At 39.9% G+C, this 12,598-nt stretch overlaps 2 protein-coding genes across 2 annotated transcripts; both read left to right on the forward strand.

Moving 5' to 3' along the window:
* Nucleotides 1-335: 335 nt before the first annotated feature.
* Nucleotides 336-3,840, forward strand: psmb1 (proteasome 20S subunit beta 1). Its single transcript, XM_062519743.1, has 6 exons — nucleotides 336-529; nucleotides 1,179-1,286; nucleotides 1,425-1,506; nucleotides 1,670-1,799; nucleotides 3,298-3,404; nucleotides 3,508-3,840. Exons 1-6 carry the CDS (start codon nucleotides 429-431, stop codon nucleotides 3,691-3,693), a joined length of 714 nt encoding a protein of 237 aa, XP_062375727.1. The 5' UTR covers nucleotides 336-428; the 3' UTR covers nucleotides 3,694-3,840.
* Nucleotides 3,841-4,970: 1,130 nt separating this feature from the next.
* tbp (TATA box binding protein) lies at nucleotides 4,971-10,721 on the forward strand. The gene is made up of 8 exons (XM_062519715.1): nucleotides 4,971-5,104; nucleotides 5,870-6,069; nucleotides 6,251-6,582; nucleotides 6,745-6,832; nucleotides 8,596-8,687; nucleotides 9,065-9,232; nucleotides 9,614-9,708; nucleotides 9,824-10,721. Exons 2-8 carry the CDS (start codon nucleotides 6,016-6,018, stop codon nucleotides 9,901-9,903), a joined length of 909 nt encoding a protein of 302 aa, XP_062375699.1. The 5' UTR covers nucleotides 4,971-5,104; nucleotides 5,870-6,015; the 3' UTR covers nucleotides 9,904-10,721.
* The last annotated feature ends 1,877 nt before the right edge of the window (nucleotides 10,722-12,598 follow it).

Here is a 12,598-nt window from a genome sequence, read left to right on the forward strand (position 1 = left end):
CATTTCAATGGCGGGCAGTGGCATAAACAAGATGCTTCAAAATAAAAGTTTCGTCGAAGCTAACCGGAAGTACGTTTTCTTGGGCGATGCACAGGAGCAACTCGACAACTCAGTGAAAAGCTGTTGTAGTCGTCCTGAATATTCCCTGAACCTTTTCTAATATAATTAATTGATCAATGTAAATAAATTATTGACATTTTGGTGCAGCTGCAACCAGTTGAAACAATATTGCAAAATAAGAGTCATCTGTATTTTCCGGGTATTCTCCAGCTCGTTTGACTTCCACGCCGCTTGGGGGCAGCAATCTAGGGAGTAACAAGCCTAACAAAGTGCATGTCCCGTGTCAGCCATATTGCAGTGAGACAGCGGTATTTCTTTCAGTTCGAATGCTTTTCTTGTAACGTTAGCTGTGTTTAAGAGTGGCAATAATGCTTTCAACAAGTTCATATGATGCCAATGGGAAAATGAAAGATTATCACTATTCTGGTCCAGTAGAGCACAGATTCTCTCCCTATTCTTTCAACGGAGGGTAAGTACAAAATCCAATGTTAGTTTCGTTTTAATCAACGTTAGCTGAAGTAACCTAGCTAGTTTTGCTAGCAATGCTACCAAGGAAGCGAGTGCAAGCTGATGTTGAAAAGATACACAAACGTGTTTGCTAGATAACTTTAAGTCTGTATTTAGTTTAGGTTTCATATTAAGTATCACATAAACAATACATTTTCTCCCAGATGTCGATAATTAACTCCAAAGATCCCCCTAAACTCTCTCTGGTAATACCACTAATGTTAATGAACGATGATTGTAGGATTTGATGTTAGCCCTATCAAATCTGTTGTGGAGAACTTGCTAGCGTAAGTTTACTTCTGTTAGCAAATTGATGGATGCTTATAAATGGCCTTTGGATGATATTACTCGAGCAAGTATGACGTCTTAAAAAACTCATAACATTTGGATTGCTGTTGTCTCCCATTGTTAGCTAATGTTACGGTTGCTTTGACAGCTTAGTGTATTAGCCATGTTGGCCAACGTTTGTAAATGTCTTAACCTGACTTTCACTTTGCACATTAAAACATTTTCCAGGGCTGTGTCGTCAATACAGTAATTTAGTTGACAGTTCGATTCAATGCTGCAATGCCATTAGTTTAAGGTAACGTTACACATGTTTATCTCCACAGGACTGTGTTGGCTGTTGCTGGTGAGGACTTTGCCATTGTTGCCTCTGATACTCGTCTGAGTGAGGGTTACTCTATCCACAGTCGGGACTCTCCAAAATGCTACACGCTGTGAGTACCCATACTTACTGAACTGCACTGCATAAGGCACCCTTGTGTGACAGATGCGTCATTAAGTGAGATCTTGTTAGGATTAAAGCTGCACAGGTTTTGGAGGCCAAGGGGATAAATTGACTGATTCATTTTCAGGACTGACACAACAGTAATTGGCTGCAGTGGATTTCATGGTGATTGCCTTACTCTGACCAAAATCATCGATGCCAGGCTCAAGGTGAGATGACTATTCAATAAGCTTTGCCTTCCCTCAATTTGTTTGTTTCCCTTTACCTCGGTATTACAACCCTTTCTTTCAGTTTATTGTTGTCTATATCAACTGAGAGTATCATGTGTCCAATTGGAGATGAAAGTGAAATGTTAGCCTTATTTGCCTTCAGATGTACAAGCACTCAAATAACAAGAGCATGACAAGTGGAGCCATTGCTGCCATGCTGTCAACAATTCTGTATGGGCGGAGATTTTTCCCTTACTATGTGTACAACATCATCGGTGGTCTGGATGAGGAGGGTAAGTACAACTTGTTCATATGGAGATACATTTGTGCTAGTCTGGCTTTTCTCAAATGAGACGTGGTCTGGCAACAAGACGTTAATTTTCTCGTATTTGAAAAAAAAAAATGCCCAGATCCGATCATTGTCAAATGAAGACATGACCTGTCAATGATACTTTCAGTGTTTGTCTTTCTCATCAACTATTATTATATTCAGATTCAGTTATAGAGTGGACAAGATGTACAATTCCTTGTGCTTTTGGCTGGGTACTATGACTTCCCAACCCATAGCAGTAAACAAAAACTAAGAAGCAAAATCTAAGAATTGGTATATAAACCCTTGGTCAACTTTTAATGTGATGGGTACCCGTTTGGTACCCACTGTTTCAAGAGCTGACAAAAAGGATGATGTTCCTGCATGGTACAACAAAGTTGCATGGTGTGTTCCTGTGAATTCTAAAAAAACGAGTTTAACAAATCCTCTGTCTAACCCTGATCTCTAGGTTAATTTGCCCTGATATGTAAAAACTGAGATTTTGGTTCCAATACAGTTAATCTAAGTTAATTCAGTCATCACAAACTTTGTTCAATCTTAGGTCAGCTTGTGCCCAACTACTAAAAATGGCATCATCAATAGAGCTCAGAATGATGAGTCACTGCTGCAACCAGTTAGAAAACGCAACCCCTCTCCATTTTAGAAGTTCTAATATCTGAAAATGCAGACTTATATGAAACTGTTGATTTCCCATGTCATAAGAAAGTATTCAGTTTATTTTTGTTAAGAAAATTATTGTTATGTACTTGTAAGTGTTTTGTATCCAAACTTAGATTTCAAAAATGACAAAAAAAAAAGAAAAACGTAACTGTGCCAACAGTAACTTTTACGGCACAAATTGATGCGCCAGCCAATGGATTTGAATGCAGTACGCCTAGATTAGTTTCAAACAACTTTTAGTATGCTGTTAGATTACAAGTGTGAAAAATGATGACCATTTGGCTACTGAATACATTTCTATTTTAATTTGAACATGTTGATGTTTGATTAGTTGTTGAGTGGTGGCACATCTATTTTGGATCTTATATCCTCTCCCGGTAGACTGGGTAAACCCAGCCCGATCTGCCAGCGACTGGATTTCACCCTGCAGTTCAGGCTGGAAACCTGCACATTTTATCTCTCCTGCTTCCTGTCCACATTTGCTGGAACCAATCACAGACTGGCTTATCCACCAGGCGCACCGGAATCGTTGGTCTGATTGGTTGAAGGACTATCCAATTGTGCACCAAGTCATTTGAACTGTGCCCCCTCTTGGGCAGTAGAAATACAATGTTCAATCTTAAAAGATTGAGCTTAGTCTGGTGATAGCCAGACTACTCTCTAGGTGTTGGCTATACAAATTGATATGCTTCCTGTCAGCTCAGATGATTGCAACCTATGTTTTGGGGAATATCACCAATCAGATTTTTGTTTTTTCATATCAAATGTTTTTTATTCTGTCTTATTCTGTCATTCTAAAGGGAAAGGAGCTGTCTACAGTTTCGACCCAGTGGGATCATATCAGCGAGACACTTACAAAGCAGGAGGCTCAGCCAGTGCCATGCTGCAACCCTTGCTAGACAACCAGGTACTTAACCAACTGTGCAGAATATGGACCCCACTAATTTCCCGATGTCTCTTAACCTAACCCCCACTCCCCCCTTTTTATAATCCTATGTTCTGATCCTCAGATTGGCTTCAAGAACATGGAGAATGTGCAGCATGTTCCACTGACCCAGGAGAAGGCGGTGCAGCTGGTAAAGGACGTCTTCATCTCGGCAGCAGAGAGGGACGTGTACACCGGCGATGCCCTCAAGATCTGCATCGTCACAAAGGACGGCATCAGAGAGGAGATTGTTCCGCTCAGGAAAGACTGATCCAACCAGCGTTTTGTTTTTTTCCCCCTCACCAAACTTTGCTCATTATTATTGTCTCCTGACTGCTATTTCCATTGAATAGTTTATTTGGTCACACTGTTCTTTTTACATTCTTTCTGAAAATAAAATATCAGAATGTTGACAATACCGACTGATGATACTTATTATTATTATTATTATTATTATTATTATTATAATTTAGAAAAGCATTTTCCCATTAAAGAATATAGGTGTATTTGTTGTTATTCTGTTTGCCACTAGCCTGGGTTTTCCCATACTGCCTTGCGCGGTGATTTCAATTTCATTTGAGAAGTGGGAGGCGTTAGCCAGGCTAGTTTGCCACTGCCTCAGAGAAGGAATGCTGCTCAGGATCTTACATACTGTAGATTAAAACCTTCATGGTCAGATTATCCATAAAGCTGTAACCTCTTCAGTCTCCTCACAAATCCTTAAAACATCTTTTCATTAAGTTTTTGATATGGAAGGCCTGAAGATGCCCTAACATGTATGGAATTGCATTTGATGTGGACCAGAATAGAATGGCTGATCCCCTCTCCAACAAAGTCGACCGTATCGAAGGACATTTTGTTGGTTTTGCTATGAAATTCGTGCATTAAAATGTGCAGATATCCTGCTCTTGCACAACAAATGCATCATCTATCAATGTAGTTATGTTTGCAGTGAGGCTTATTAGGCCTTATTCTCACTGATGGTTCTTACATCCCTTCAACACCAGGGATGTCTAGGGCTGTCTGGCTTTGTAATGATTTGTCAATAAAATATATAATTGGAAGTACACTGGAAGTACACATGTTAGCGTTAAACATGGGATTGCTATTCCAAAATAATTTCTCTTATAGATAGATAGATAGAGATATAATTATGTCATAGGTGGGATTAGCTTTAGTGTATGCCACCAGTGGTTCTCCACCAGCACTGTTGTGAGGTGTGCCATGGATTTTTGATTCATGACACAGTTATTTTTAAATGCATGAATGACACAGCATCTTGTATGAAAAGCTTAGTCAACATTTGGCTATATTGGTATGTGCCTGTCGTGATTTCAGCTCATGAACACTAAAACAACATAAGAATAAGAATTCAGCCTATACCTTATAATGAGCTTATTATATATAATTTGAGCGTATTTTGATGTTTTGGTCTGGCTTAACCTTTGGTGTTTCTCACAGTAAAAAAAAAGACTGTAAAAGAAAGGTTTCTTAGCTCCGAAAAGGTTGAGAACCCCCTCTGTCAAGCTATTTGGGCTTTTTGGCGCCCCTAGCTGTCGTCGGAAGTCCTTATAACAGAACAAGAGGAAGCTCGTGTTTTGCGCGCAAGAGATTTGTGAGACTTCTTGGCGTTATGCTAACATAGTCTGGGATTTTAATTTTCACAAAAGGTTGGAGAGCAGGTAAACATTTACCAGTATTTCCGATTCGTATTGCCTGTTTTTTATTGTCTGAATAATGCACAAAGAGAAGGTTGTAGAAAAAGTGCAAGTTACTGCCACTTAGCTGACTGCATAGCTAACTTAATAACGTAGGGTTAGCCAACTAGCATTGCATGCCCATGAAGCTAAGTTAATGTTACTTCGTTAGATAGGTAGATACATTTAGCCGGTGGTTAACGTAGTCTTGTTTTAATTGCCTATTTGTTTTAAAATCCGAAAGACCTGGACACCGCCAGTGCATAAATACCCTTGTATTAGCCAGCCTCGTTAACGTGGCATGTAATGTTAGCCAGTTTCCCGAATTACTTTTTTTGTAGATAGACAACACGTAACGTTAACGTTTTCGAGTAAGCAGTTCAAACGTTTGTTCAGCTGTTTTGGATCCGGGCTACTACTGCAGCACCGGTGTAATGTTTAGTTCATACAGTCGCTGACTGTTTGTCTTTTAACCTTTCATAATCCGCTATCTAACTAGCTATAACGTTACCCATCTTCTGCTAGGATGATACGTGCTGTGCCTCTTTAGTTACAGCTGGCATGACTGACAGAGTATGGGCTTGGAGGCTTGCTTACAGGTGACCTTAGTTAGTAAGAAACAGATTCATGTTCCACGACAAACATTAGCAAATGTTACAGACTGATCTAACAGTCTTTCACCCTGCGTCACCTTCACATGATGAACACGTGGGTCATGTATATTATACATGTTTTGTGTTTATTTAACAGGTTTCCATGTGAGTGTTTCTGGAAGGAGGGTTGAGTGGAAAGCATCTCTGCCTGGCGTTTGAAACACTAAAGGGGAGTGTGGTGTGACATTGCAACAGGACTTACCCTGGGCTCATTGGCTGGTGTTGGCTTCTGTTTTAAGAGCAATGGAGCAGAACAACAGTTTGCCCCCTTTCGCCCAAGGACTTGCCTCCCCCCAGGTGACCTATTGTAATGCATTACAAAGTAATACTTGGGAAATGCTTGTGATTGCTTAACTCTCTACAGAAGAAGCCAGAAAGACTTTACAATTTACAGCATAAAATCAGAGCACAAAAAGGAGACTCAAGCAATTATTGTGACTATTGTTACTTATGGTCCTTTTCTTTTCTCTTCCCCCAGAGTGTAATGACACCTGGTCCTCCAATCTTCAGTCCCATGATGCCTTATGGCACTGGGCTGACTCCACAGCCTGTGACGAACACCAACAGTCTGTCTGCACTGGAGGAGCACCAGAGGCTACAGCAGCAGCAACAGCAGACCTCGGCACAACAAGGGGGGGTTGCAGGCACATCCGGACAGACCCCCCAACTTTATCACTCCCAGGCCATCACCACAACAACGGCACTGCCTGGCAACACGCCACTCTACAACACCACCCCTCTCACGCCCATGACCCCAATCACCCCTGCCACACCTGCATCAGAAAGTTCTGGCATTGTCCCCCAGCTTCAGTGAGTTATGATTTGAAACTTACTAGTTCAATCTTAATTTTGCCAAATGATGTGGTTAGGGTGGTGTTAATTTAATGATTTTGGGTACAACCTTACTCCTGTAGTGGACTGTGATTTCCAGTCTGGATTTGCATCTTTTAACTTTGCTTTTCCCTTCCCCAGAAATATTGTGTCCACAGTCAACTTGGGGTGCAAATTAGACTTGAAAACGATAGCGTTGCGGGCCAGAAATGCTGAGTACAACCCAAAGGTAAAGCTTGTATAAAAGATGTATTGCTTGACCAAGTTTAGACTGTATTTACTAGTTGTTTGCATCTCTCCTTTGTAAGACTATCCGACACATCTTCATGTAAGATACTTGATATTAATATAGAACGATTCATTGTGATTCGATTATGATGTGATTGAGCTGTGGCCTTATTGATGGTCTACATAAGCTTGGCGACTGCACCCAGCTACTGTATACAAGAAGGGTTTGGCACCTACTTGCGTGGCAAAATCTCTTGATTTTTTGTAATGCGACACAAGGCTGAGTGTCATGTCATGTGTTTCCGATGGGTGTTTGCATCGTCTGTGTAGCTTGCATGCATAGACTATGGGAAGGCACTTCAAAATGTACCTGAGCCTTTTGTTGTGAACTGTGTCCACATATCTTGTGTAAGCTATGAACCAGCCCTAAAATTTTTGTGTCAACATTTATTTTCAATTCTGAATTAAAGTAAGCTGATTTTATAGTTGTCAAATAAGTATCAGATAGTGTATGTTTCACAAGATACTGAGGAACCCTAAGTATTTCTGTTAGTTTATGGTATGGGTGCAATGGAAGACATCTAGCCTCCTGACTTGCATTAAGAATTTTGAAAAGGACTAAAGACTTGGTTGATTTAGATTCGCAGACAGGACAAACAATTTGATGTAATGAACTCTGAAAAGCCACTCTAAACAAAATCAATAGGCCTATTATTACAACATCTGTTGACTTCATTTGTGTCACACTTCTTTGAGCAAAGGCCAGTTAAAAACAGTCTGGGTGAGGGGTAGTTTGGATTTTCCTTTATAAATAAGTAGGTTACAAGCACACATTTTGAGAATTAACTTAAAACCGTACTGGAGGAAGGAACCCCTGCAGGAGTGCATTCTGAAGGAGGCTGAGCAGTTACCACATAGTCAGGGCTACAATATTTGTGGCAGCCTAGAAGTTAGGTTAGAAGCTAGTGGTTACGGCACATAGACTCACTGAATAATGTTGAATGACTTCACTTTTCACCATGTTTGTGTTGAGGATTTTGCAGGACTACTGTAGTTCACGCTTCTACCCTAATTAGCCCATTTCACAAGATGTCGCCACTGTGTAAACCAGGGGGTCAGGATTTTACTGATTAGCTTCGCCGATTAGCAAGGCACTTCCTCGTCGCCATTTTCCAGAATATTTCCAGAAATACATCGTGTCCGGTGCCGTTTTCCTCATGCTGATTGGTGGCTGTTCCACTCTCGGCTCATGCACGAGCTTTGTGTGGGCACGAGCTCTCCTTCTGTACCTTACGTCAATCAGTAACCTGGCACTTAATTGGCTAAGTAAAACGGCACTGGAAACAAGCCCCTTGAAACGCCATGTTGAAGCCTGAAAAAATAGTTCAATTTTGGCCATTTTCACTAGCCTAGCATTCCCATTGAAATGAATGGGGGAGGGACTTGTTCACTTTCTCCAGTTCTTATAATACCTCCATGGTGTAAACTAACTTCCTCTGGAACAGCTCAGTCTACAGGAAAGACAAAAACAGGAAGATGTTTTACCCTGCCAATTAAGGCATTATTAACATCAACTAGGCCAGACACCTGGACACTGTGAAATGGGCTAATTGAAGGCTATACCAGACGCCGTGTAGATGCATCACTTTGAAAGTAGCATGATTTGCATGACTTTCACATTAAAGTCTGTGTCTGATCCTTATCAGTGAATCTTTACACCCCTAATATTTACATACAGCTAATTTGTCTGGTCCTATTTTCCAGCGTTTTGCTGCAGTCATCATGAGAATACGAGAGCCCAGAACGACTGCCCTCATCTTCAGCTCAGGAAAAATGGTGTGCACAGGAGCCAAGAGGTAAACACATTTGTCATTAGGATTTGCACCGCAATCTCTTCAAACACCCAAATTCATAATAGAATATCTGGTATTAAATAATGGAAATTATTTTGACCTTTTGTATGAGTCTGTTCATTGGTGTAAGTAATGAATTTAAGACTTCACTTTCCAAATGATAGTGTAGTGTTTCTGTATTTTGACTCTTGATCTTTTTGTTTATATGTCAGCATAGTATGTATATAATAGTTAGTCTGTTAACTTTCTTTTCTAGAATTTATTCAGTTATTTTTGGATGTGGTCAGCATGACCGTCAAAGTCCAAGTCTTTCAGGTCTCCAAAGTTCAGAACTTTTGAGACCAACCAAAATGGATGTCTTGTTTGTTTCCGCCTTACAGTGAGGAGCAGTCACGCCTTGCAGCCAGGAAATACGCCAGAGTAGTGCAGAAGTTGGGTTTCCCTGCGAAATTCCTTGACTTCAAAATACAGAACATGGTTGGCAGCTGTGATGTGAAGTTCCCTATTAGGTTGGAAGGGCTGGTACTCACCCACCAACAGTTCAGCAGGTAGGTCTGATTAAGCCACTTTGGCTTCTATTCTGGTAAATGTAGGGTAATATTTGAGCTGAACTGACAATGTCTCCATCACTACAACTGTGTGAAGCTAAGTAGAAGGTGCTTCATTTATAGAGCCATGTCTGTGTATCATCACTACATTTTTGTAGCACTTGCACATACACAAACACTGCTTTTCACCAGTCATTGAAATTAATGTGAGTGAAACATTTCAGATAAGCACATTCAATGGTTATAGAATTTAAAAAAAAAAAGCAAAAAAGCTTGTTTTTATAATTACAGAGCAAGACATAGTTTATTGGTGTTCCCTCAAGTTATTTGTCATTGTTAAATTATGAACCTTTGTTGCTCTTTTCTTTCTGCCATATTCAGCTATGAGCCCGAATTATTTCCTGGATTAATTTACAGAATGATCAAGCCTAGAATTGTGCTTCTGATATTCGTATCTGGTAAAGTTGTACTCACAGGTGAGCATTTCCCTTCAAGTTATTTATATTTTTGAAAACTGCACAATCATTTCTGCTCTTATCTCCTCGTCTCAACTACTCATTGATTTAAACTGTGTCTTCTTTTTTCCAAAAGGCGCAAAGGTTAGAGGAGAAATCTATGAAGCATTTGAAAACATCTACCCCATCTTGAAAGGATTTAGGAAAACAACATAAGGATCCTGCACGATGGGATCTTTTGACTCCTTTATGCTGTGATCGGATACTTTTGGACATTTTTTATTAGGCCTGTACAGTTGCATTGATATGTATGAATGTAAGTATGTTTGTGTATATACTTCTAGGGCTCCGTCAAGTCACCCTACAGGTGTGGCCAATCCAGGAGGAGAAATTTGCTTGAACTGATGCGTTTTGCCTTTTTAATTGCTTTTAAAGGTGGTTCTCCAAGCCTGTTCATCGGTCAGTCACATTTTAGGGAAAACATTTTAACATGTTAGTTTTAGTCATTTCTGTACCCATTCACACATTCCTCGTTCCGGTTGATGTTTAAAATGTACATATGGCGGAGTTCTGTTTCTTGGCATATTTGAAGTACTTAACAATGTGTGAACCATTTAAAAAATAGGTAATGTTTTGAATGTGGCTGAATCTGTGTCATGTACCTTTTGAATGGCTTCAACCTGTTCTTATAATGGTGGTACATGAATCTTCTCCTGATTCTAGTCTTTGTAAGAAAAGCTGTTCTGAATGGGAGTGCGGGGTTGCGGTGGCCCGACAGGCCTTTTTTGTTTTAATCTTTTATTTAATTTATGGTTTTAGAATATGTAATCTGTTTTGGTTTTTTTTAATATGAATGAAATGCATTTGTCACAGTTCTGTCATTTCTTTGTACATTATATCATGAGCGATATCGTTTTATGGCTTGGTTTTCCATCTTGCCCCTTTTCAAAAAGCACTCTTCTGTGATCACTTGTAGTTTTTTGCCCTGTTCATCAGTTCTATCATGGGCAAAAATAAACCCTTAACTTACCAAAGATCTTGTCCAGTTGGCTCTCCATTTAAGATTTGTTTAACCATTGTGGTTATATGAAATGACATGTTAAATCAATGTGAGGGGAGTATTACACAAGATGAGCATTTGATCGTCTGACCTTCGTCTATGTAGACCTTTGCAATTGCATTGCTAATTTGAGAAGTTTTAATGTTGCACTTTGTAGACTTCCAATGGTTTACAAGTTTAAGTGAAAGGAATATTTTACTCCATACACATTAAGTGAAATTAAATCGAAAACCGTTTTTCATGAGTTACAAAGGTATTGTTAGTCACTTATCTGACATGTGGGAGGGTTCAGACTAATTAGGAACTGTTAAATAATTAAAAAAAAAAAACATAGCATAGCAAAGACAAACTTGATGCCATAGTGAAAAAATCAATTTCTACTGGGGCGCACAGATACTTAATTATAGTGGTGTTTCCATGAGGTCATGATCTGTTAACAGATTTGAACAGACTTAACATGTAGAGCTGCAGTTTGTTGGGTGTATAAGCTACACACCGTACAAGCAAGGCAATTTATGTAGCACATTTCATACACAAAGGGAATTCAAAAGCTTTACACTGTCAGAAAACAGGAGAACAAACAATAAATAAAAGCCTGAAAATATAAAAAGAAATAACAGAGTGCAGCTGGTTATACAAATGATGAGAAAGAATATTTATTGTAGTCTGGAAGTTGGTTCAGTGCTCAACTTCATAGCAGCTAAATACTGCTTCACCATGTTTTATTCTGATGGAGGGTTGTTATGAGCACCGTGCAACGAAGCACGCACACACACACACACACATACACAGGTACGTACACATGCACGTACACACACACAAAGAGACACACACACACAGTATAGGCAGGCATACACAAGCACCTGCACGCACACACATAAACACGAACAGTACATGCGCATATGCACAAATGCACCTACACACATGCACACACATAAACAGACACACACACCATTACCCCTACCTCACACACTCACAAGCGAAAACTCAGACAGAGAAGCACACATGCACACATTCATTTACATACATAAAAGTTTCAGTAGGGCATGGAGTAGGAGATTGACACAAATTGACAAATGTGGTTTCTTTTTGCGGAGAGAATGTGCAGGATTGAGCGGCAGTCATATTTTGTACCGCTTTGCGGGACATGTAGTTAACAAGGCTGATAAATTCCTAAAGTTATTGAAAACAGGCACAGGGACAGTGATGTGGTCTGTTCTTGGTTTTAGTAAGAACTGTCACTGCAGCATTTTGTTCTAGGTACTTGGAGCTGCTTGATTATATTTTTTTGTAAAAAAAAAAAAAAATCAATTTCAGCGTTAGCATACTTGGACCCCCTCATCAATCTCAGGTGTGCATGCAAGCAGGTGAAGGTAGACTAAATGGATTTGTAGAAAAATGAAATGCTTACGGCACCTGGTATTCCCAGACGGTCTCCTATCCAAGTACTAAGCAGGCCTGACGCTGTTTAGCTTCCAAGATCGGAGGGGGGTTTTTTTCTCGTTTTTTAAATTATTATTCTATTTTTCACATTTCTTTCAATATTTCATGATGTGCTTTTACACAACTTAAACAGTTACAATATACACTGTATTGCCAAAAGTACTGGGTCATCTGCCTCACTCCCCACAGGCGCACAGCATCATCATCAAAGACTGTTCACTCCATTTCACTCCAGGGGGCGTTACAGGTCTCTCCTTACCTGGACCAACAGGTTCAAAAGGAAGCTAACTTCCCTGCGGCTGTCACTCTATTATACACCAGCTCTGCACCTTGGTGATGCCGTGTCAAATTCGGCACTGTACAACACAGAGGCTGCTTCCTTAGGAAACTTCACTCTTATAAAATGAG

This window comes from Sardina pilchardus, chromosome 18 (genome assembly GCF_963854185.1).
Source record: "Sardina pilchardus chromosome 18, fSarPil1.1, whole genome shotgun sequence".
NCBI classification, from domain to species: Eukaryota; Metazoa; Chordata; class Actinopteri; order Clupeiformes; family Clupeidae; genus Sardina; species Sardina pilchardus.

Bases quoted from the DNA above. Each gene is read 5' to 3' on its own strand.
- tbp (XM_062519715.1), top strand. From the start codon at position 6,016: ATGGAGCAGAACAACAGTTTGCCCCCTTTCGCCCAAGGACTTGCCTCC. The intron at 6,070-6,250 runs GTGACCTATTGT...CTCTTCCCCCAG, and splicing joins AAGGACTTGCCTCCCCCCAG to AGTGTAATGACACCTGGTCC. The intron at 6,583-6,744 runs GTGAGTTATGAT...TCCCTTCCCCAG, and splicing joins GGCATTGTCCCCCAGCTTCA to AAATATTGTGTCCACAGTCA.
- psmb1 (XM_062519743.1), top strand. From the start codon at position 429: ATGCTTTCAACAAGTTCATATGATGCCAATGGGAAAATGAAAGATTAT. The intron at 1,507-1,669 runs GTGAGATGACTA...ATTTGCCTTCAG, and splicing joins TCATCGATGCCAGGCTCAAG to ATGTACAAGCACTCAAATAA. The intron at 3,405-3,507 runs GTACTTAACCAA...TCTGATCCTCAG, and splicing joins AACCCTTGCTAGACAACCAG to ATTGGCTTCAAGAACATGGA.